General features: G+C 41.7%; 1 protein-coding gene across 4 annotated transcripts in view; it reads left to right on the forward strand.

The window, feature by feature from the left end:
• Positions 1–24,693, forward strand: part of NDEL1 (nudE neurodevelopment protein 1 like 1) — a 33,993-nt gene that overhangs the window by 6,231 nt on the left and 3,069 nt on the right. The window contains exons 2-9 of one of the 4 annotated variants that reach the window (XM_025363728.1): positions 2,772–2,869; positions 4,530–4,683; positions 5,571–5,719; positions 7,357–7,493; positions 9,827–10,000; positions 14,137–14,228; positions 19,349–19,500; positions 22,985–23,019. In XM_025363728.1, coding sequence (XP_025219513.1) covers positions 2,784–2,869; positions 4,530–4,683; positions 5,571–5,719; positions 7,357–7,493; positions 9,827–10,000; positions 14,137–14,228; positions 19,349–19,500; positions 22,985–23,019 — 979 coding nt within the window. In that variant the 5' untranslated portion in view covers positions 2,772–2,783. Of the gene's footprint in view, positions 1–2,439; positions 2,870–4,529; positions 4,684–5,570; positions 5,720–7,356; positions 7,494–9,826; positions 10,001–14,136; positions 14,229–19,348; positions 19,501–22,984; positions 23,020–24,693 lie in introns of those variants that run through there. The other 3 variants (XM_025363726.1, XM_025363727.1, XM_025363729.1) reach the window with 3 other exon arrangements.

The following is a 24,693-nucleotide window of genomic DNA, read 5'->3' on the forward strand; positions in this document are numbered from 1 at the left end:
AAAAAAAAAAAAAAAAAAAAAAATCATTAACTTACAAAATGCTTTATATAAGGATCAGGACTTTCTTGTGTTGCTTTTTTTATTTTTCTGAGCTTGTAAATTGCTCTTTTTCTTAGTGACAGTAGAGTAACAAGTCTTCACCACAACCTCAAATATATCTAGCTTTTTACTCGCGCTCTATGCTATCTGTTCTGTGGGATTCCTTATTTTTCTTGGTGTTGTCCATCTGTCTGAAGCATTCTATGGGCCTGATGGACTGGGCTTCATCCTGGGACTTCTCATTGCAGCGCTAGGTTGGAGCCTGTCTTTCCTGCATCCCGTGCTGTCCAGGTCATGGTTTTCTCCCTTCTTTTGTACTTGTCTCAGGAAGTGTGTAGGAGGTAGCCCTGCTGACTTTTTTTTTTTTTTTTAAGTCTTTGTCTAGTACCTCCTGAGTTCTTGTATAAGAAAAAATCTCATTTCCTGAATTGTCTGTTTCCTCTCAGTAGGTCCTAAAATTTTCTTATTCATGCTACTGGGTTTTCTTATTTGTCAGATGGCTCTTGGTTGTCCATTTGTATTTCAGGGCTGGATGATGATGATTTGAGGTAGCTAGTGTGCAGTGGTTATCTCTAAGATTCTTCCCAGAAATCCCATCAGCTCCCTGTTCTTCGATGTGGAGCCTGTACTGAGCCTATGTCAGTGACTGAATGTGGCTGCCCGTGTATCAGATTAATACTTTTGTCTAACTGATAATGATGGATTTTCTCATATTGATTTAATATATGGTGGTACATTGTGAGGTGGAAGTAAACTACCCACACGTCTTTTTGCTTACTCCATTCCTGAAGCAGGAATTCAGATGTTAATAAAGTGGTACTTTGAAAGTCAAGAGGGAATATTGAAAGGATGATTATAAATCAGTTCAGATATTTATTTATGTATTTATGTATTTATTTATTTATTTATGTATTTATTTATTTTAGAGACCGGGTCTTGCTGTGTTACCCAGGCTGGAGTGCAGTGGCACAGTCATGGGTCACTGCAGCCTCAAAATCATGGCTTACTGCAGCCTCACTGCTTCTGGGCTCAAGCAGTCCTCCTGCCTCAGCCTCCCAATGTGTTGGGATTATAGGCATGAGCCACCATGCCCAGCCTCAATTCAAATTATTTATTGAACTTCCACTGTATTCTGTGTTTGATGACGCAGAGAGATTTAACCGTTCATTCTTTTAAAAATAATTTTCTCTTTTTTTTGCTAAACCTTCCTGAGTGGCTTGTGCTAGATAAACTCGAAGTTCTCTGCATCTCCAGGTTTTTATTAATTTACTTTTTTTTTTTTTTTTTGAGATGGAGTCTTGCTGTGTCGCCCAGGCTGGAGTGCAGTGGCGTAATCTTGGCTCACTGCAAGCTCTGCCTCCCGGGTTCACGCCATTCTCTTGCCTCAGCCTCTTGAGTAGCTAGGACTACAGGCACCTGCCACCACGCCCGGCTAATGTTTTGTATTTTTAGTAGAGACGGGGTTTCACCATGTTAGCCAGGATGGTCTCGAATTCCTGACCTCGTGATCCGCCCACCTCGGCCTCCCAAAGTGCTGGGATTATAGGCGTGAGCCACCGCACCTGGCCTATTAATTTACTTTGAAAGCTGGTCTTGAGTTCTTGCTGCCTAGTATGGAATAGGTTGAATCAATTATGGTTTAATTCAGTAAATATTGAGTATCCAGTATTGTGCAGGCATTGGGCTGAAACGGAAATAAGTAAGCCAGCCTAACAGGCAACACAAAGGTGTAAGCAAACGCATTGCTCTGTGGTGGTTGTATCAGTGAAAACATGTGTAGGGTACAGAGGTAGCAAAGAATGCAAGAGATTTTAATGCTGTCCAATTGAGGGCAAGAAAACCTCTCTGGAAAAAATGACAATTAGGTTTTAAGGATAAATAGAAGTTTTCCTATTTAGGGGAGCCACTCCAGGTAGAGAAAACCTGGAGTGGCTTTCCAGACCTGAAAGAGCATGGTGTGTTAAGACAGTTTCGAACAGTACTGCCGGAATATCGAGTGGGATGTGTGGGGAGGGGGTGCTAGGAGACGGGGGTGCCAGGAGACGGTAGGCATGCCTCTAGAGTGGGCCTGGCAATCAGTTGGGAGTTTTAAGTAGCTAGTCCAAATGTAAGTTAATTAAATTGCTTTTTTTCCCCCTCTGAATGCCTTGGGAGAAGAACCAGGATGAAAGCGAGATCATTGAAGTTGGAGATGAGTGGACATTTGGAAGGAAGCTTTGGAAGTTTTTAGAAATTTGATAATAGTAAATCATTGGGAATGTGGTGCCTGCTTTTCTAGTAGGGTCACCTGGTATCAAATGTTCCAAGCAGATATTTTGAAGCAATTGTACCCCTGGGAAGGGCATGCATGCGGCAGCAGCATCTCTGACAATAAGCTTGTTTCTGTCTCCTGATTCCCGGAAGACCACGTGGCCTTAAACCGACGCTGCACCTCTGTGCAGGGTGATTCTGTGGGCCCAAGTCACCCAGCACCTATGCTGCAACTGATTGTGCCTCCTGTCGCTTTGTATCAAAGGACATTTGTCATGATCTCATTCACAATACTAGCGGTCTCTGAGAGTGGAGCTGTGAAGTGACTGACGTGCCTGAGTTGGAAGAGAGTTAGCCACTGGATCGCTCATGTTTTCCTCCCTCCAGAATGCTGCAGTTCAGTGTTGTCCCAGATTTTATGCTTTTGCTTAGATTTCTCTGTTCTCTTAATTTGTTAACAATTTGTCTTTAATATTTCACAGGCTTTCTTGATCATGGATGGTGAAGATATACCAGATTTTTCAAGTTTAAAGGAGGAAACTGCTTATTGGAAGGAACTTTCCTTGAAGTATAAGCAAAGGTAATGTCGGAAAGCACAGTAAAAGTAGGAGAGGGCGTTTGGAATACACCATGTCTTGTTTGTGCATTTTTCTTTTTAACATAAAGCTAAATTTAGAATTGCAGATTTAGGATTCTAGGATTGAGATTCTAGAAACAGTCACCACATGGGTTGTATTTAAATAGTGTAAACATGCCAAGTCTTTATATTGTTCAAATTATTAAAATAGTAGGAAAACTGTCATTTATGATTTCTTCCCGTCGTTTGCCTCCTTTAAGCTTTGTAGACTGGGCCCTCTTTGGTCTGCTTTGGGTGCCCTGATACTGCCTCATCATTTTGGTCATTTGGAGATTCTGATAAACTGTCTAGGGCTCCATAGAACAGACTTGACGTTCTCCTCAGGCAAGCATGATCAGTGTCTGGAGCCAGCAAAGCTTTGAGGGAGCGGGAGGAGCTTCAGGGGTATGGAACGTTTTATAAAATTTCAGTTATTTGGTTGGAGGAACTTTTAGGTAACAACCTTTTAAGCACCAAAACTTGTCTCAAATTTCTCTTTTAAAAATGGGATCTTTCTAAATAAAATATTGATACATTTTCCTATTTTGGTTAACAGAGTTTACTAAGTCTTATCAAACCTTTTACTGCCCTTTCATTATTGTCACCGAAGTTAGTTATTCTGTTGTGCCAGTGGATATGAAAGGTGTGTATCTATGGCAGGGTTCTTAATATTTTTCTGTGTCATAGATGTCTTAATAGGCTAGGGTAGCCTATGGCTCAGCATAATATTTTTAAATGCATAGAATAACAGAATTACAAAGAAAATTATATTGAAAAAAGTTATCTAAATATTAAACTAATTTATGGCATAGTAATATGTACTTCTGTATTAATGCATTAAATAAAAAAGATACAGAAGTGAATGTAATAACTACCTAATTTTGAAATAGTCATGAAAATAAATGTATTTAGAGATATATGCAACGATTCTATGGTGATGTGAAAATATCTGTGATTTCTGTTGAATATGGTAGAAGGAAATGCCAAATTTGTTACTTTATTTATTTATTTATTTATTTTTTTTGAGACGGAGTCTCACTGTGTCTCCCAGGCTGGAGTGCAGTGGCGGGATCTCGGCTCACTGCAAGCTCCGCCCCCCGAGTTCACGCCATTCTCCCGCCTCAGCCTCCCAAGTAGCTGGGACTACAGGCGCCCGCCACCACGCCCGGCTAGTTTTTTGTATTTTTAGTAGAGACGGGGTTTCACCATGTTAGCCAGGATAGTCTCGATCTCCTGACCTCGTGATCCACCCGCCTCGGCCTCCCAAAGTGCTGGGATTACAGGCTTGAGCCACCGCGCCCGGCCAAATTTGTTACTTTAATTAAAGCAAAAATGCATTTTTCTGGCATCTGAGTTCTGTGGTGGAAGAAGCTAATGGTATTGAGCTATGTAGCCTTACTTTTCTTAAATATTATAATCACTAACTTGTGGCTCCTTTTTGGGCTGGTCATCTTCATTGAACCCTGAATATATACAGTAAGAGATGCAAAACAGATTGTCTTTGGTATATTTTATGAGAGCATTAGCATTCAAGCAAAAATTATCGAATTGCTATAGAATCACCTCCAAGACTATCCTTGTGGTTCCTAGTGTAACTCATCTTTCCCACTTTGTTTCTGATTAGCTTCCAGGAAGCTCGGGATGAGCTAGTTGAATTCCAGGAAGGAAGCAGAGAATTAGAAGCAGAGTTGGAGGCACAATTAGTACAGGCTGAACAAAGAAATAGAGACTTGCAGGCTGATAACCAAAGACTGAAATATGAAGTGGAGGCATTAAAGGTAACTGCAGCTGTAGACGCTGGTGTCTAATGTGTTGGGTTTTATTAAAATGAGAAATATATTTTTCAGGTGCTTAAGAGAAGCAAGTGACAAAAAATAGTTTGGAAAAAAAGACTTAAAGTGAATTTTTGAATAAATTGTTTTCTTTCATGGAACCAGGGGAAAAGATGGTTTAGAGTTTAGGAGTTCACTTTGAAACTTTGTAGCTGTCACTTTTCTAGCTAAAATATTCCTAACTATATTATTATAGTTCCTATAATTTTCAAAAGCTACCTGATTATTTGTTTTGACAGATAGATTGCGTCGTTCTGCTGTATGTTTATAATTATATTGATAGGGAATATGCATTTATTTCATTATTGTTCGTAGCCCTTTCAGTTTTGGAGTTTAGTTTGGGTTAAAAATTTCCCTTTTAAAAGGAATTTTCAGGAGCAAAGGATTAACTCCTTTCTCTGCCCTTCACCATTTACTGTAGCCACGTGCTTGAGGGTGTTTAGTGTCTGGGCAGTGGGTGGGTTTGGGGAAGGTTGGGTGGGCAGGGAAGAGGTAGGGAATTTGAACTCTGTGCTTATCCTGGGCCGCATTTAGCCTGAAAACCCAGAGGTTTCCTCAACAAGTTTGGGGATTTTGAGGCAAGGGCTTTTTATATTACTTCTTTTCAGAGAGATTGTTACTGGGTTTCTTTCTGAGAGGAGAATGGTTGACAGAATTTAACACAGAGTTTAGGTACTTAGAATGAATGTGTCATTTAGTTGTTTTTAAAATAATTGTTACAAGAGTGTGGGTAAATTCCTCGGGTTCCCCCCCACCCTTTTAACTTGAGTTACCTCTTTATTAAAGAGGACTGTATATTAATGACATGTACTTTCCTATACTGATGCCTTCAGGAGAAGCTAGAGCATCAATATGCACAGAGCTATAAGCAGGTCTCAGTGTTAGAAGATGATTTAAGTCAGACTCGGGCCATTAAGGAACAGTTGCATAAGTATGTGAGAGAGCTGGAGCAGGCCAACGACGACCTGGAGCGAGCCAAAAGGTAAACGAATGACTGCATTTTGTTAGAAAAAAACTATGTTGGTAATTAGTGATTAAAATCTTTATTAGGCTCTTCCCCTAGATCTTAGTCCCAGAACATTTGCGACTGGTGTTTCATGTCACCTGTAACTCATTGGATGGAAAGGAACCCCAAATCCTCATCTCCCAGATAAATGCCCTTCAAAGCTTTTCTCTTTCAATTTTTCTTTTTTCTTTCTTTCATATCCTATGGTCGATCCTATTGGTTTTGTTTTGTTTTGTTTTGTTTTGTTTGAGACAGGGTCTCGCATTGTCGCCCAGTCTGGAGTGTGGTGGCATGATCTTGGCTCACTGCAACCTCTGCCTCCCAGGTTCTAGAGATTCTTGTGCCTCAGCCTTCCAAATAGCTGGAATTATAGGCATGTGCCACCACACCCAGCAAATTTTTGTATTTTTAGTAGAGACGGGGTTTTGCCATGTTGGCCAGGCTGGTCTTGAATTCTTGGCATCAAGTGATCTGCCCGCCTCGGTCTCCCAAAGTGCTAGGATTATAGGCGTGAGCCACTGTGCCCAGCCTAGGTTTTTTTTTTTTTTAAACTGTCTCGTGCATTCCCCCATCTTCCCTCTGTGCTCTTAACACTTCCATACTTCCTGTAGGTCCTCACATCTTATACGTGGATTCTGTAGTTATCTTCTAGCTGATATGTCTTTATATTTCTATTCCTTTTTATTCTCTTTTGTTTTAATACTGACTGATGGGTTTTCTTCAAATGTTGATTTCAGTTCACATTTTCTGAGCAACCTACAGTGGCTTGCTATCTCTGTTGCCAAACTTTTATGCATCTGTAATTAGTTGTTTCTTAACCATTCCAAACTTAATTCCTATTACTTTATAATTGTTTCCTGATATTTCCTGCCTTAATATTTATCCAGTAAGTCTTAAGTGACTGACATGATGCTAAACTTGCAGATGTGGAGCTAGTCTGGTCACTGCCTTTGGGGGTGACAGATATGTACATTCACTATGATAATACCCTAGGTAAAAAAAGTGGGCGGGCTGCTCCAGGGCATAAAGGAGGCAGCAGCCAGATTGGTTGCGGAGGGCAACCAGTCAGCGGCTGAAGTGAAGTTGAAGTTACAAAGGGACACCCTATGCAAATGTCTGAGTGGTTGCAGCAAGCAAAGGGAATAGCCTCTGGTCCTTTTGTGACTTAGGTGTGGAAAGTTGGGGTTTTCCTTTTGATTTAGTTCTAGGAAGTCAGTGTGAATAGGCCTTAGGTTCCCTGACTTGGGACTTAATGTTTTAAACAAACTCTTACATATATTACAAGTTTTGAAAAGTTTTCTTTCTGAAAATGTGTAAACTTAATTGTATTGTGTTCAAAACCCAGTGGAGATATAAATAGTGTAACAAACAGCCTTTCCGTAGGGAACATTAAGGAATAGGTGGGAATTTAAGAGAATATATTGCATATATTACCCAAATGGTAGAGACACTAAGTGCCAGCAGTGGTCAAGAAGGGGCAGGATCATCTTCTTTGAATGGGACCAGGCTGGCTAGGTCAGGAAATGTCATGAGATAAACTGACAGTTTCCTTTTGTACTGTCTGTTTGCACATGTTATTTATTTAATTCATGTACTCTAATTTTTCTTTTTAGGGCAACAATAGTTTCACTGGAAGACTTTGAACAAAGGCTAAATCAGGCCATTGAACGAAATGCATTTTTAGAAAGTGAACTTGATGAAAAGGAATCTTTGTTGGTCTCTGTACAGAGGTTAAAGGATGAAGCAAGAGGTAAAATTTATAACTTAAAGAATACAATTGACCCTTGAACAATATGGGTTTGAATTGTATGTGTCCACTTATACTCTGATTTTTTTCAACCAAACACGGATTGTAAATACAGTATTCATGCCCTTCAAAACCCTGTATATGGAGGGTGGACTTTTCATATATACGGGCCGACTGTGGGACTTCAATATGCACCAATTTTGGTGTAGGTGGGGGTCCTGGAACCAATCCCCATGTATACTGAGGGACAACTGTGTTTGTCCTCCCTTACCTTACTGTCCCTATGCCAGAGAAGCTTAGAGTCAACTTTTTTTTGAGGCATAGTCTCACACTTTCGCCCAGGCTGGAGTGCAATGGTGCAGTCTTGGCTCACTGCAAACTCCGCCTCCCAGGTTCAAACGATTCTCCTGCCTCAGCCTCTTGAGTAGCTAGGATTACAGGTGCCCACCACCACACCCAGCTGATTTTTGTATTTTTAGTAGAGATGGGGTTTCACCATGTTGGTCAGGCTGGTCTCGAACTCCTGACCTCGTGATCTGGCCACCTTGGCCTCCCAAAGTGCTGGGATTACAGACGTGAGCCACCACGCCTGGCTCCATCTGGCTAAGTAAAAAAAATTTTTTTTGTGGAGACGGTCTCAGTATGTTGGTCAGGCTGGTCTTAAATCCTTGGCCTTAAGTGATCCTTCTGGTTCTGTCTCCTAAAATGTTGGGATTATAGGTGTGAGCCACTGTGCCTGGCTTCTTAACCATTTTAAAGTGTACACTCCAGTAGTGTTAAGTATAGTCAAATTGTGTAAACAAATATTTAGAACTTTTTCATCTTGCAAAACTGAAACTATACCTTTTGAATAGCGACTACCCATTTTCCCTTCCCTTCAGCCCCTGGCAACCACAGTTCTACTTTCTATGATACCTCATGTAAGGGAAATTATACTGTATTTGTGACTGGTCTATTTTACTTAGCATAATGTCCTCAAGGTTAATCCATGTGTAGTATGTGACAAAATTTCCTTCTTTTTTAAGGCTGAATAATATTCCATTGTATGTATTCATTTTTTTTATCTGTTCATCTGTGGGTGGACATCGAGTTGCTCCCATCTCTTGCTATTGCAAATGATGCCGCTGTGAACATGGGTGTGCAAATACCTCTTTGAGATCCTGTTTTGAATTCTTTTGGATACATGCCCAAAAGGGGGATGACTTTGTTCCTTTTTTAACATAAGCAAATATTCTGTAGGTTAAATTGCATAATCGGAAAAGATAACATTAATTTTGGGTTAAAAACTTGATATTGGCTGGGTGTGATGGCTCACGCCTGTAATCCCAGAACTTTGGGAGACTGAGGCTGGCAGATCATTTGAGGTTAGGAGTTCGAGACCAGCCTGACCAACATAGTGAAACCCTGTCTCTACTAAAAATAGAAAAAAAATTAGCCAGATGTGGTGGTGTGCCCCTGTAATCCCAGTTACTTGGGAGGCTGAGGCAGGAGAATCTCTTCAACCCAGGAGGTGGAGGTTGCAGTGAGCCGAGATTGTGTCACTGCACTGTAGCCTGGGCGACAGAGCAAGAAGAATGATGAATATTTAAACCACTCCGAATACTTTTCTAAAACTAAATATTTCATAGTAATAATAGTTAATGCCAACTCATTTAAAATTACAGAAATGCACTTAGTTGATTTTGCAACAACCCCAAAACTACAACATTTGAAAATAAAAGCAAATGAGTTGGTGAAGAATATTTACTTTTGTGTGAATTGTACTGTGGACTCTGCACTGTTAGTTTTTGCATATGAACATAAGTAATTTCTCTCAGATTGTAACATTTTTAAATTCTTTTTTTTTTTTTTTTTTTTGAGACGGAGTCTCGCGCTGTCGCCCAGGCTGGAGTGCAGTGGCGCGATCTCGGCTCACTGCAAGCTCCGCCTCCCGGGTTCACGCCATTCTCCTGCCTCAGCCTCCTGAGTAGCTGGGACTACAGGCGCCCACCACCGCGCCCGGCTAATTTTTTGTATTTTTAGTAGAGACGGGGTTTCACTGTGGTCTCGATCTCCTGACCTTGTGATCTGCCCGCCTCGGCCTCCCAAAGTGCTGGGATTACAGGCGTGAGCCACCGTGCCCGGCAACATTTTAAAATTCTAAAAGATCATTTAGACAGTAGTTTTGCCATTTTTATTCCCCTAGAAATAAAAGTTGTTAATAATTAAATAGGAAATTTGTTTTTGAGAAATGGTAATTTAGGAAGAAGATCTTTATGACATTTTAGATGTCACTTTTCTTCATATATTTGCTCCCTCTAGTGAATATTCCTGCCCTTGTTTGGAATATTTTACAGATTTAAGGCAAGAACTAGCAGTTCGGGAAAGACAACAGGAAGTAACTAGAAAGTCGGCTCCTAGCTCTCCAACTCTGGACTGTGAAAAGATGGACTCCGCCGTCCAAGCATCACTCTCTTTGCCAGCTACCCCCGTTGGCAAAGGAACGGAGAACACTTTTCCATCACCGAAAGGTTTGTAATGTCTTTTCTTTTTGAGGCCATGTGTTAGATGATCAGCTTAAGGGGGTTTGTTGCTGAAGGCGGTTGCTAAGGTTTAAGGAGTAATTTTAGTTTAAAAGTTGGTGAAGTCTAGTGCTATGTGAAACAGAAGAAGGAATTGTTTTCCTAGGCCACTCATACATAGGAAACAGTGAAATGATGGCTACATTTAAGATGAGATTTTTAAAAGTTAAAGGTTTTTAGGGAAAATTTATTTTTTGATGATAGCAATAGATTTTGTGATTACAGCAGTACGTTTAGGTGGAAAATTTTAAAAACACAGAAAAAAAAAAGAAAATAAAAATCATGTTATCTTACCACTTACAGGCATCCACCATTAACATTTTGAGTTTTTTTTTCTATTGTGTGCTTGTGTGTGTTTGTGCACATCTCTTTGTCACATACAGATTTGGGGATCATATTTAAATACAGTTTTATTTCTTCCTTTTGCCACTTTCCATGTCCTGAGAGACCTGAGGCCTTTCTACATAGAATGTACAGAGAATCATTAAGTTGCCTTTCAGACTCATGTAAGACCAGCTTGGGTAGACATGCCCATTCTGTTACATGCTTCAGGAGCTGCCATTTTCAAGAGCATCATTCGGAGTAATTGATGATTTGCACATACAGAATACTCACAATGCCATCGCCAGTGCGTTTTTTAAAATCCAGATAAGCAGAAAAACCATCTAGTAGCCACTAGATAGAACCTTACAATAGAATCCTAAAGCTCTCAATTGAGATTTGTTTAGATTTTGCAGCTCGCAGTTCATATTTCAGCTACTCTCATCCCCCCATGCTTTTTTTTTTTTCCACCCTATATTGAAGCTGTCATCCCACCCTTTTTAAAATATGGGATTTTATCTTTCAGAATGCTGTGTGGGCAACTAGTACAGTGAGCTCTGTATGTCTGTGCTACTCAGTATATTATCACCAGCCCATGTGGCTATTTAAATGTATATTAGAATGAAATAAAATATAAAATTAAGTTTCTTGGTCACATTAACCACATTTCACATGCTCAGTAGCCCTTGAGTAGATAATTCAACTTGTCTTTGCCTTGTTACGAGATGATATCAGATAAAGTATGTGCAGGTGCTATATGGTCGTAAGGTGTTACTGATTGCACCAGTATGTGCCAGGTTTACTGCTGAGGACAAAGGGCAGGCAGTAGATTATTAGCAGTCACCAGGAGCCCTCACGGTCAGTTTTTCAGACTAGCCACTTGTGTATTTGAAGATTTCCCAATTACATCTGAGGACTAACAGTTTTAGTTTTATATTACTGATTAGAATTATGCAGATCTGAAAATCCTTTAGTTGAAGACTCATCAGAATAGTGAAAAGCCTCAGTTGAGGTGACACCCACAGGTGGTGCACATTTTTTTTTAATAGCCCGTTAAGAATTTTCGTTCAGGGACTTGGGGAGTCAACAGGACATGGAGCCTGCTCTGACACAGCATGAGATGTGTCAACTGTATGGCAGTAGTATTTGCTTAATAGATATGTTTTTAGTCTGGAACCAATAGCATGAATTTTCACAGGCTAACCTAAAAGCTGCTGTGTACTAGATCACTGCAATTTCATTACAAGAAAGCACTGAATTGGTAGGGCGCAGTGGCTCACGCCTATAATTCCAGCACTTTGGGAGGCTGAGGCGGACGGATCACTAGGTGAGGAGATCGAGACCATCCTGGCTAACACGGTGAAACCCCGTCTCTACTAAAAATAGAAAACATTAGCCGGCCGTGGTGGCGGGTGTTTGTAGTCCCAGCTGCTCGGGAGGCTGAGGCAGGAGAATGGCGTGAACCTGGGAGGCGGAGCTTGCAATGAGCCAAGATTGCGCCACTGCACTCCAGCCTGGGCGACAGAGCAAGATTCTGTCTCAAAAAAAAGAGCACAGAATTGTGAGCAGCAGCAGGTGGTCAGAGAAATCGGTGAGATCTTAGAGCTGATCTTTCTGAAGTGGTCTGTCTTTAATTGTATTTTATTTTTTACAATGTTTCTTTTCCTTTTTTTTTTTCTTGAGATGGAGTTTTGCTTTTTTTTGCCCAGGCTAGAGTACAATGGTGCGATCTCAGCTCATTGCAACCTCCACCTCCTGGGTTCGAGCGATTTTCCTGCCTCGGCCTCCCAAGTAGCTGGGATTACAGGCACCCTCCACCACACCCAGCTAATTTTGTATTTTTAGTGGAGATGGGGTTTCACTGTGTTGGTCAGGCCAGTCTCAAAGTCCTGACCTCAGGTGATCCACCCACCTCGGCCTCCCAAAGTGCTGAGATTACAGGTGTGAGCCACTGTGAATGGCTTACAATGTTTGTTTCTAAAAAGCATTTAATGCACCTTACCATAAAAGCACAGGTTTAATAACACCTAAAATATAAAACTCGAATAGGGAAAAATGAGATCTAGAAATCCCTGCCAAGAACAGTACAGCAGTGTTTTATAGCACATCGAGCACCTATTATATGTCGTGCATTTTTCTAGATGCTGGGAGCGCAGTGGTAAGACAAAGCCCCTACCTGCAATGAGATTGCATTCTAGAGGAGGAGAGGATAAGAAACAACAAAAACCCCACTCAAGCATTCTCATTGCTGATTAGCACTCTGTGGAAAACAAACATAAAAAATAATAGCTAACCTTTATTGAGTACTTACTATGTGCATTTTTAAAGTACATTAACTAATTTAAACTTCACAACAACTTTATGATGAGGTAGTTGTTATTTATCCCCTTTTACATATGGGTAACTTACCCAGTGGCTGAACTGGATTTGTATACAGTAGTTCAGCTCAAGAACCCTTAATCATGATGTCATATTATCTCTTAAAAATTAAGAAATGTGCATGACTGAAAACCTTACTGAGTGTGGAAGATGTGGGTAAATATCATGGTAAATACCATGATTCTGAATGGGAAGACTGAATTTTCTTACAATAACCATTCTCCCCAAGTCAATCTATAATTTTAACTTCTAATAAAAAGCCTAACAGGATTTTAAAAATTGGTATGTTGATATTAAAATTATTCTGGAATAGTAAATGTGCAAGAACAGCTGAGAAAAGTTTGAAATAGGCCCATAACAAGAAGGACCTTTGCCTTTCGAGATATCAAAATATATTTTAACATTATAATAATTAAACTAGCATACTTCTGATAGAATAGGCTAATAATTCAATGGAACTGAAATATATTCATATATTTAGGGAATTTAGTTAATAGTTATAGTGCCGTTTCAGATGAGATGAGTTTTCCCTAAATGATACTAGGACAATTGGCTGTCCATTTAGAGGAAAAAAATTAGATGTGTATCTTATGGACACTATAATTTCTAGGTGAATTAAATGATCTAAATGTAAAAAAAAAAAAAAAGAAAAATACTAAGAGAAAGTATGGGAAAGATTATGCCATTAAGATGGAGAAGCCAAAGGTTCTCCTACCAAAACACAGCGTTTACAAGATGAATGTCACACTGAGAGATACAATGTATATCAGAGAAAGGGTGAATATCCAGAATGTATAGAACTCTTACAGATAGATTACAGGAGGAAAGAGGAACCAGTGGAGAAACGTACAAAGACTGAACAGCTGATTTTCAGAAGAGATTCAAATGACTAGTTACTATGGAAATAGAAAGTAAAGCAACGTGACTATCAAATTGTCAAAAAAAAAAAAAAAGATAATACCTAGTATTATCAAGGGCACCCCCACATAGATTGCTGATGTGACTACAGGCTTTTTAGAGAGCATTTTGGCAGGGTCTGTCAAGGTGAAAAAAAATGGACATATGCCTGAGCTGGCAGTTCTATTTTTAGGAATCTCTTTTTCCAGAAATACTTGTCTAGATGTGTAAGAGTATATGTCCTTGTAGCATTATTTGATATAATTTAATTATATATATATTTGATATAAAAATAAAAATTTGATATAATGTAAATATGCACCCATTGGAGAGTGGTTAAGCCTACTTATGGTATCTGTACTTTGTCCATAGTTGGAAATTGTTTGTTGGTATTGCATTGAGTGTTACACTACGTTGTAACATCAACAACAAGACCCAAATATCAAGGGAACTGCAAGTGTAATCACTCAGCTTTTATTTTTCTCTAGCTATACCAAACGGTTTTGGTACCAGTCCACTAACTCCCTCTGCTAGGATATCAGCACTAAACATCGTGGGGGATCTCTTACGGAAAGTAGGGGTAAGTTTCAATTATTTATCACTAGGTGTTTCCACTGACAAGGTATTGAATTATTTCTTAATTTGAAGTGAGGGAAGAAAGAAAGGAGACTTTCCCGTGGTAAAAGCTGTCATGAAGCTGACAAGCAAAAGCATCCATTGACTGGCCAGAGGCTAGTCCAGATGACACTTCAGGATGCCCCTGCAGAAGAGCCTGTACCTTGAGCTCTGAGGTTCCCACCGGGGCATTCTTCCTGTTCTCCATTCCTGTTTCAACAGCATGACACCTCTGTTCTTGTCTAGAATACTTTGTCTAAGGCCTGCTGTGTGTCTTCTACCACCCTCATCCTGGTCTTTACTGTTGTCTGCCGTCTTCCTGGTTATGCCCTTGTCTTGTGTTTGTGGGACTTTAACATTTGACTCATGGCATTACTCTCTATTCTTAGTCTTGCCCACCTTATTGTTCCTTGGCCACCTCAACCTCAGTGCCTTCTTCTTGGTGTGAGCCTTGGATTCCAGAACAGTTTTGCTTCTGAAATATTAAACCCAGCCAGACGCGGTGGCTCACACCGGTAATTCCAGCATTTTGGGAGGCTGAGGTGGGTGGATCACTTGAGGTTAGGAGTTCGAGACCAGCTTGGCCAACATGGTGAAACCCTGTCTCTACTAATAATACAAAAATTATTCTGGCATGGTGGCAGGTGCCTGTAATCCCACTACTTGGGAGGCTGAGGCAGAAGAATTGCTGGAACCCAGGAGGTGGAGGTTGCAGTGAGCCGAGATAGCACCACTGCCCTCCAGCCTGGGCAACAGACAGCAAGACTCCGTCTCAAAAAAAAAAAAAACAAAAAACAAAATCCGTTTTTCTGCTTAATCAGTGTTTTACTCTGTATCATACCTACTCTTTAACCTCATCAAGAGTATTACCCCATTTTTTGGTGTGTTTGTTTTTATCTGCCATCTCTTCCTTTCACTTCCTTTCTTTCATGGGTGATCTCACACATCTCTTAGTCTGTCACTGTTGACTTCATGGTCTCTCTGGCCACAAAGAAGGTCTGCCATCTGAATTACTGGAAACAGTTGCAGAATCATGTGGATTTATGCCACTATCAAGTCTGCATTTCTAGCATTAGCTCCCATTCCTGTTTCCCTTAGTGACTTTCACCTCTCCAACCCTTGCCATTTCCCAGTATCTACTACCCCCTTCACTTATTTTCGTGTGTGACACTTTCTAAAAAATGTAGAAATTGCATTATACTTTATCTAAAGCAGATATGGGAGGCCAAGACACAGGTCTTATGTTTGCCTGTTTCAGCTCATCATAGGGGTTATTTTCTGACCATCAGATTAAACCTGCATTTTAAAGTTAAAATACAAAGTAAAGTGCATAGGTCATTTCTATAGTACCTAAAGTAATCTTTCTTCACTCCCAAGATAGATTTTAAAATCCTCTGTGTTGGAGTATTTGTCTTTAATACTTGAAATAATATGCTTATTTTTTTGTTTATCTTGATTTACTCAACTTTAAGCAGAGATGAGGAATTTAGATCACCTCCTCCCAAATTTTAATTTTTATTTTTTGTTCTTATAAAAACATTACTTTAATGTTCTTAAACTTTCATTTCCAAATGTATTAGGTTATATCTTTTTTTTTTTTTTGAGACAGAGTCTCGCTTTGTTGCCAAGGCTGGAGTGCAGTGGCGTGATCTCGGCTCGCTGCAACCTCCGCCTCCCGGATTCAAGTGATTCTCCTGCCTCAGCCTCCCGAGTAGCTGGGATTACAGGCACCCGCCACCATGCCTGGCTAATTTTTGTATTTTTAGTAGAGATGGAGTTCACCATGTTGGCCACACTGGTCTCGAACTCCTGACTTCAGGTGATCTGCCTGCCTTGGCCTTCCGAAGTGCTGGGATTACAGGTGTGAGCCACCATTTCTGGCCAGTATGAGGCTATATCTTAACTCTCTGTTCTCTCCCTTTCTTCCCCTGACACTCCCACTCCGCTTTCCCTTTCTGAGCCCTCTACTAGCTGTGTGAGCTCTCTGTTGGTTGGTTCTAAAAATGGAAAATTAGTCAAACAGCATTTGTAACAATGCCTATATATGTGTTATTTACTGTGTCATCACAGAGGAGATGCTGGACTTTCGGGTGGGTCTTTATATTTGTGCCACTCAACAAATGTGTTTTGAGAATTTTGTTCTTTAACTGTAATTTACTCAAAATCGTACCGGGTTTTTTAATATTTCATATTGTAGCTGACTGTATGCTGCTTTCTTTTCCTAGCATTTGTTTCCCCTTCTCTCTTTTGAGTAGAAAAAACCTGTACCTTTCTTTGCTCTCATATCTTCTAGTTGCTTCTTCACACTCTTTGCGGGATGCCCTGATGGGCTTCGAGGGCTGCTGCGTTGTTGTTGCTCTCGAATTTCTCTCCATTTTACTCTTGGGTTAGTTCTGCCTATTCCTCAACCCCACGTTGTCGTCTCTCTTTGTTCCTTGTTTTGCTTTAGTACTTTAATTTATTCAGAAGTGGTGCATAGAAGTTTAATTTGGCATCCTTGTATGGTTTACACATTCAGTTGACAATCTGTCTTCTAAGAGTTACCAAAATAACGACCTCCAAAAGTCATCAACACTTGGCGTCTGCTGCTGTCCACCAGCCTTTGTTGGCTTTTATGAATATTTCATTTATGCCTCTTTACACTTTGTCCGCTGACTTGAACTGGAAACCGTTCTCGACTCTTGCATCCCCTTCACAGAGAAAATGAAGGCCATTTGTTTTAAGCTTCTTTGATTTCTTTTCTCATCTTCTGCTATTACCCTCCTATTATTACCTCTGTTTGTAGCCATTCCTCCTTTTTGTCCCCGTGGTAAAAGTGCAAATTCCTACCTGTGGCTAATTTTGTCCATCTGTGCTTTGGATCTCATTTCTTCCAACCCTCAAATCTTTATTTCTCCTGTATCTTCAGCCTTTTACTATATATGTGTTAATATTTGTGTGTAGTGTTTATGTATTACACATTATATGTTATGTATTATACATGTATACTTTGGTATTTCTGTATTGCATGCTATCCACATAAATATATGTAATACTTATGTGGTACATATTGCATACTTTAAAGCTTCTTGAAAGCGTATCTCCGTTTTTTGTTAGCATTTTGACTGCATGCACACTCCCCAGACACTTTAGCCTGGGCTCTGTCCCCTGCTCGTGCCGCTAAAACTGCTCACTGGTGATCTCAGTGCTGTCAAATCCAGTGGATGCTGTTCTGTCCTAATTTTACTTGAAGCATTCAACACTGACCTTTTTTTTTTCCCAATGCCCTCTTTTCTCTGCTTCTCTGATGCTGTTTCATGGCTGCTCCCAACTTTCTTTCCATTCCTCTTAGTCATCTTGTAGGGTCTTCATCTGCTCACCCTTTCGACATTGGTTTTACTCAGAGTTCTGTCCTTGATTTTCTGATCTTCTTAATCACAACCATAGTTTCATCCACCCCTGGGTGGGCATATCTTTCAAATCTTAATCTCTAGACCACCCTTTTCCCCCTGAAAAGACCTGGTGCTTGTGCTTGGATGTCTCACTGATGTCTCAGACATAAGTTGTGCCTGCCGTGTGATAGATACTCAATATGTATTTGAATGAATGAGCGCGTGTCTTGAATATAGGAATTGAATGGCTCTCAATTTCTACTGTGTATGTGTAGCTTTGATAAGCTGCTGAATTATTGCTGAATTATGCTTATTCAGAGTTCGTCCTACAAGGTCATTACCTCTCTTCCTTGTTTCTGTTGTCATTTTAGTAGGTCATTGTACTTTTGTCATAGGAAAGAAGGAGAAGAAAAAAGTTTGTCTGTTTTTGTTGCTGTTTCTTTTTTTTGAGACAGAGTCTCACTCCGTCGCCCAGGCAAGAGTGCAGCGCTGCTATCTAGGCTCACTGCAATCTCTGCTTCCTGGGTTCCAGTGATTCTTGTGCCTTAGCCTCCCGCATAGTTGGGATTACAGGTGCATGCCACCACGCCCAGCTAATTTTTAAAATTTTTTCTTTAGTAGAGACAGGCTTTCACCATGTTGGCCAGGCTGGTCTCGAACTCCTGGCCTTGAGTGATCCACCTGCCTCGGCCTCCCAAAGTGCTGGGATTACAGGGATGAGCCACTGCGCCCAGCCGTTGTTGCTGTTTCTTTAATAGCTCTTATTGAAATGTGGGGGGAGGAGGTCCAAATGGATTCTCAAAGTGAAGTATATTTTACCTGTGGATTTAATTTAGCTGTGCATTCCCAGTCCTTTACTGTCGTGGATAATAGACATGAATTGTGTGTGTATATATTTTATATATATATATATATATATTTTTTTTTTGGAGAAGGAGGGGTTTGATCTGGGCAAAGTGTTTATGGGAAAGAGGCAGTTGATGATGTCTAAGCGCGTGGAAATACATGAGAAATGCCTGATCTCTTCATGCCATCTGTGTTGGCAGAGCCTGGTGCTTGCCAGATGTTGTGGTGACAGGTGCAAAACAAGGGTGCCCAATTTAGAGGTAAATGCTAAAAGACCAGTGTCATTTGCAGGTGAATTATTTAATTACAAAGGGTATCAGTTAAACATTTTACAGAGTGCTCTCAGAAATAAAATAGCTTTTAATTTCATGTAAAGTGTTGTAAATGTTCTCATTCATTCTCATGCAGTAGAAAAAATGAAGAACCTAGAGAAAGAATTGGCTGCCCTAAAAAAAATTCTCAAGTGATATTTTTGGGTTTTTTAATAGTGCTTGCTCCCCAAACACACCCTGCTCCTAACACCAACCAACAGTCTACAATTTAGAAACGAACAATGGATGGGACAAGAGACCTGGGGTCTGCTGTTCGACCTCCCGTGCCACACTCTTCTTACTTGTGAGGGGAAGATTACGTGTATTTCCCTCAGTAACACTAAGAGGAAAAAATAAAATATTCTGAGCTCATTAGAAAGGGAGCGTAAGTATTCAGCCTTTTTATTAGAAAGTTGATTGATCATGGCTGAACTAACCACCATTATCAACTGAGATGAGTAGGTTTTGAGGCTTGAAATAGAAATGGTTTGAAATGCAAATTTTTATGTGCAGCTACTGTTTTGACAACCGTATCATTCCTTCTTTTTTTTTTGTAGGCTTTAGAATCCAAATTAGCAGCTTGCAGGAATTTTGCAAAGGACCAAGCATCACGAAAATCCTATATTTCAGGGAATGTTAACTGTGGGGTGCTGAATGGCAATGGCACAAAGTTCTCTCGATCAGGGCATACATCTTTCTTCGACAAAGGGTAAGTCCTGAATGTTTTAAGTGATAATTTTTTGAGTAGTAAAGTGACAGATTATTAAGTGAGCATAATGAAGCCTTGAAAAGGTAAACTCAGCTTGGCAAACCTGCCTGCAGCCTGTTATCATTCTAATCTTAGGGGACATGATGTCTGTTGTTGTCCTCTAGTCCCCGTGGAGTCTGTTGCCCCAGGAACCCTGAATCTGAGGCTTCTGTCCTGGGAAGCAGACTCTTGCAAGGCAGCAGTGTGAGGCTCTGGTGAGTCAAAACGACTGTGATAAGGTCCCTGTTCTCCAGGTGCTTACAGGCTGGCAGACTTGCAAATACTTTTTCGGGGTAGAAGAGAGCATCACAATTAAATATATGCAAACTGTACAACAGACATCCCCTGTGAGAATTTTGGAGAAATATAAAGCCCTGAAGTACTTAGGCACTGGATCAAATACAGTTTAGGAGATACAACTTTTGTATAAAGTTAAGGCTCTTTTGAAGACTGAAATAAAATTGTCTTAAGATTGAAGCATCCTTAATGCAAAAAATTTCAGTTGGTATAGAAGTATATGAACTAAAAAGTCATTGTTTGCTGCCTTCACACTGTTTCTGCATTCCTTACAGTTATTCCAAGGCATGTCAAATCCTATTTTTATGCATCTGCTCTAAGTTGTTTGTAACAGTTATGGGATTTTACTTTAAATATTGCTTTGCAATGTGCCTATCATGACTTATATTGCCATTATCTTTCCATGTCATGTATATTATTCTACCTCAATTTACTTATTTTTAAATACTGCATGGTAATACATGGTTGTACAAGTATGCCTTAATATGGGTCACTGTTAGGACCCGTGGCCTGGGATGCTCACGGTGCTGCCTGAGGTAGGTGTTACTGAAGCAGCCAACAGGCACCCATGATCCCCTGCCACTGTCTCTGCTTTGAGTCATAGAGGTCATTCTTGCTTGTTTTTCTCTGAAAGCAGAACAGGTACAACTCTAGAAATGTTCACAATTTCTTAAAGCAGCTGGCATTTTCTGCCGTCCCCAATAATTATGGCACATTTATAAAGGAGCAGATTTGACACACAGTGCACTGTGAAAAGGCTCTTCTCCTTGTAGTGGAATGTTTTGGTTGATCTCTGTCCCTTAAGAGAATTTCACCCTGAGGTATATACATTTCATTAAGGGTTTTGTATTAAAAACACATTCTGAAACCTCACTATACAAATTAGAACTTTATTCTTTTTTTAACAAATTTTTTAAATAATTTTTTTTTTCTTTGGAAGAGATGCGGTCTCACTGTGTTGCCTAGGCTGGTCTCAAACTCCTGGGCTCAAGTGATCCTCCTGCCTCAGCCTCCCAGAGTGCTGGGATTGCCACCGCGCCCAGCTGAAATCAGAACCTTATTCTAACCATTGGGTTTCCTCGGGTGGAGTAAATATAAAATTGATTTTCCTCAGGCTTAGGAGTTTCAGGCAGACTTGAGGCAGCCCTTGTTTTTATACTGGAATGGTAAATGGAATGACTGGACGGTTTTACATGAAAGTAGCCATTTCCCCTAAATGATATGGAGAATGTTTAGGGTAGTCTTCATAAATGTTGGAAACAGTGCCTAATTATTTTTCCCTACAACTTATAATGACCCTCTACTAGAGTAGTTATTAGTCTCTCCTTGGAATCATATTTCTTGATGGGCCTCAGGTGCCTTACATGAGAGCAGGCATGAACCATAAATGGATAGGTTGGACAGGTGCCTGTGCATGTGGAAGCCCTTAAGAACAGTCACGAGGAGGGAAGGATGACACTGTCTGTTCAGGGTCACTACTCCTGCCTGCCACTTGCCTCCCAAGGCAGAGCACCTGGGCAGGGATTGCCAAGAGATGTGGGGACCTCAGGGTGAGCTGAAGCCAGGAATGGGCCTTGGGCACACTGGCTGCACCCCTGTCCCTTGAGAGCATCCGAGATGCAATTGTAGGCTTTACTTCTTGAGCTGAACCCGGAATGGCTGTGCTTCCCAATCAGAACAGTTGCAGATACTTAGTGTTGGTTTTAAATGATAGACATTTTACATTGTGCCTTTTCTATTAAGAAATACGCTTTTGTGAACTGGCTATCGTGTGAGTGTTTAGCTTATGTGATAAGTAGATTGTGTATGCACACTGGAGTATGGAGCTGCTGTTGCTGGAGTTGTCTTTCTAGCTGCTATGTTCCTGAGGAGAACTGTGGGTTTTGCTGTGTTTCCACTTTCTGGCCGCTGTGCTTCGATTCTGGCTTCTGGCCTGCCTGGCTTTTTACCTCTGGCCTTTCTTCCTGCCGACCTGTTGACCAGATCAAAACCAAGATGTTGTGTACCACCTGCAAAAGGAAGGGCAGGCTATCGCAGTTCCTAGGTCCATTACACACTCTGGCAGGTTAAAGAACACAAAAGCCTGTCTGTATAGAAGTGTAGAAGTATGGCTCGTAGTTTCAGCAGGAGAAAAGCGCCCCATTGGAAAAAGCCTCCACTGCAGAACCTGCCTGCCCTCCCTCTCACTCCTGAGTCCACTGCAGAACCTGCCCTCCCTCTCACTCCTGAGTCCACTGTAGAACCTGCCCTCCCTCCCTCTCACTCCTGAGTCCGCTGTAGAACCTGCCCTCCCTCCCTCTCACTCCTGAGTCCGCTGTAGAACCTGCCCTCCCTCCCTCTCACTCCTGAGTCCACTGTAGAACCTGCCCTCCCTCCCTCTCACTCCTGAGCCCACTGTAGAACCTGCCCTCCCTCCCTCTCACTCCTGAGCCCACTGTAGAACCTGCCCTCCCTCCCTCTCACTCCTGAGTCCACTGTAGAACCTGCCCTCCCTCTCACTCCTGAGTCCACTGTAGAACCTGCCTGCCCTCCCTCTCACTCCTGAGGTGTCTGTAGCACCGTGGTGATAGCTCACTAGTGCCGCTAGAAACCTGTGGCAGGGTTGTTTGGGGGAGAGACGTCATCAAAGTAGGTTTGTGTGCGTGTGCGTGTGTGTGGGTGTGCGTGTGTTCCACCTGCCCACCCGCTGAAACTTTAGATGCAGTGAGGCCTTCTAACATAAAACTATATACCTTAACTGGGCATATTGCTTTGTGGGATTCAAAAGTATTTTGTAAATTCTGGTCACTGGAGGGCTTCTTAGAACCAGGATTTTGTCTAGTCTCTGATCACTTCTGCCAGTTCCTGAAACGTGGGCTGCCGTGCCTGCTTCCCAGGTGCCGAGCTGTTTCCTTCAACCGTGGTCACCCTTTGTCTTACCATCTGAAAGGACACACATTTCATGTGGAGTGTGGTCCCTGGATTCTCTCAAAACCATTCTATTTTTTCCCCATAACTTTATGTAGTTTCTTATGTAACGTGTCTCTATTTTTGTAAGCCACTCTGAGTTGTTCTGGGCTGTGTGTAGGTGGGCATGGACTAATTTTAGGGCACGGTGTGGAAATAGTATTTGTATTACTGTTTAATATGTTTTCCTTTCTTTTATTAGGCAAGAAAAAGTCATATTTCCCACGTTATTCATGGGTAACTGAATTTGTTTGCTGTGCTCTTTTTCATTCTTTCTTAATCCTGGTGTGTGGTGGAAGACACATTAACAGTCTGGTTTTACTAACTGCATGGGGCTGACCCGGCTTTAACTGACTTACAGCCCATCCGTGAGCTTTCACGGTCCTATTCGACTTGACTGGATGCCGTTATTATTAGTTCAGCTGTGAGACACAAGAGCAAATTAGTTGCAGTGGTCCTGGGGTGGCTGGGAGTAGCATGCCAGGTGGCACGCCTGAGTGGGCTAGGGCGCTGCAGTGTTGATTTCAGAGTCTGGCGATGGCGGTTTAGGGTTACTGTCAGGCCCTGGGACCACCTTTGACTGTCTTCCTGGGACTGGGGTTCTTCCCGTTACCCAGTTGCTTCTGTTTTCTCACATCAGGACCAGTGTGAGCACTCCCTCACCTCTGTGCTCACGCATGGAGTCCCCAGTTAAAATGGAATGGTAGATGGGGACGTGTGTAAGATCTGCCTTACATTTCAGAACTGCTTTGCAGTTTGCAGAGCCTGGGCTGAGGACTGGAGCAGGCCGGAGCTGCTCTGAGCCCACACTCATCCACTGAAATAGGGAGACTCGGGTGTGGCGTGTGCCTACCTGCCAGCTCTTCTGGATAGCTGGAGCCCACCCTCCTGCCCTCTCCAGTGTCCTCATCCTTGCTGCTTTGACAGATTTAATGTTTCCATCCTTTATCTCGGCTGCTTTAGATTTATTGTCCCGAGTAGCTTCTAAATGTGCCTTGTCTCTTCCCTCTTTTCACTTCTTCCACTGCCATTTTACAACTGACCTTAGCGCTTTTTCTGAGCTGGATTCTCTACATTTCAGTCTCCTTAACTAGTCTTTGGTGGTAAGATCATGAAATTTTATAGCTCTGGAACCTTTTTCTACATATATGACTCCCAGATCTGTATCTTCCAGCCTGCCCTGTCTCTCTTCCTTCAGTCCGGTCTTGTCCACTGGGACATTGCCCTGTGGCCCTTCGCTGCCCCCTGAAACTGAATATGTTGAATATCGAGAGTCTCTTCTCCTGAAAATCTTTTCCCCGTGCACAGCTTTGCAGGCCCCCGAGGGGACTTCACCAGACCTGTCCTCCCATCTAGAAGGCCAGCTTTCTTCTCTCTCTGTTCTTTAACTTTCTACTTTTTGATTCAGGAGAGAGGCGCTAGGTGAGACGCTGGTGGATTGACGTTCTCTCTCTACTCCACCCGCCTTCACGTTAAGTGTTCCGTTTCTGTCCAGATAGAAATTTACCGGTTCTCTATAGCCTGGGCTGCACCACTTACTTTTCCCATTAGAGCCGGCCTGCACTGGGAGTGCTGAAGTGGTTGCTTGCTGAGGGCTTCTAGGTGGCCTCTCACCAGGAGGAGGCTAGCAAAGGGTCCTGGCCTGGGCATCTGGAGGCAGCTGTGGGCCCGACTTCCCCATCAAGTCTCACTAGGTGAGCCTAGGCTAATGGCTGGACCTTCTCTTGCTTTGGTTGCCTTGGCAGTGGAACAGTGGGACGAACCTGATGTTCCTTAAGGTCCATCTCACTTGAAAATGCCAGAATCCCATCCTCAACCTGCTCGAGGAGCCATCTCCTAGTTGCTGCTTTTGCACACCCCCGTGGCCCAGGTGCCAGCTTCTTCTTGGCATGCAACAGCGCTCCCTCTCTG

The sequence above is a fragment of the Theropithecus gelada genome, chromosome 16 (genome assembly GCF_003255815.1).
Source record: "Theropithecus gelada isolate Dixy chromosome 16, Tgel_1.0, whole genome shotgun sequence".
Lineage (NCBI taxonomy): Eukaryota > Metazoa > Chordata > Mammalia > Primates > Cercopithecidae > Theropithecus > Theropithecus gelada.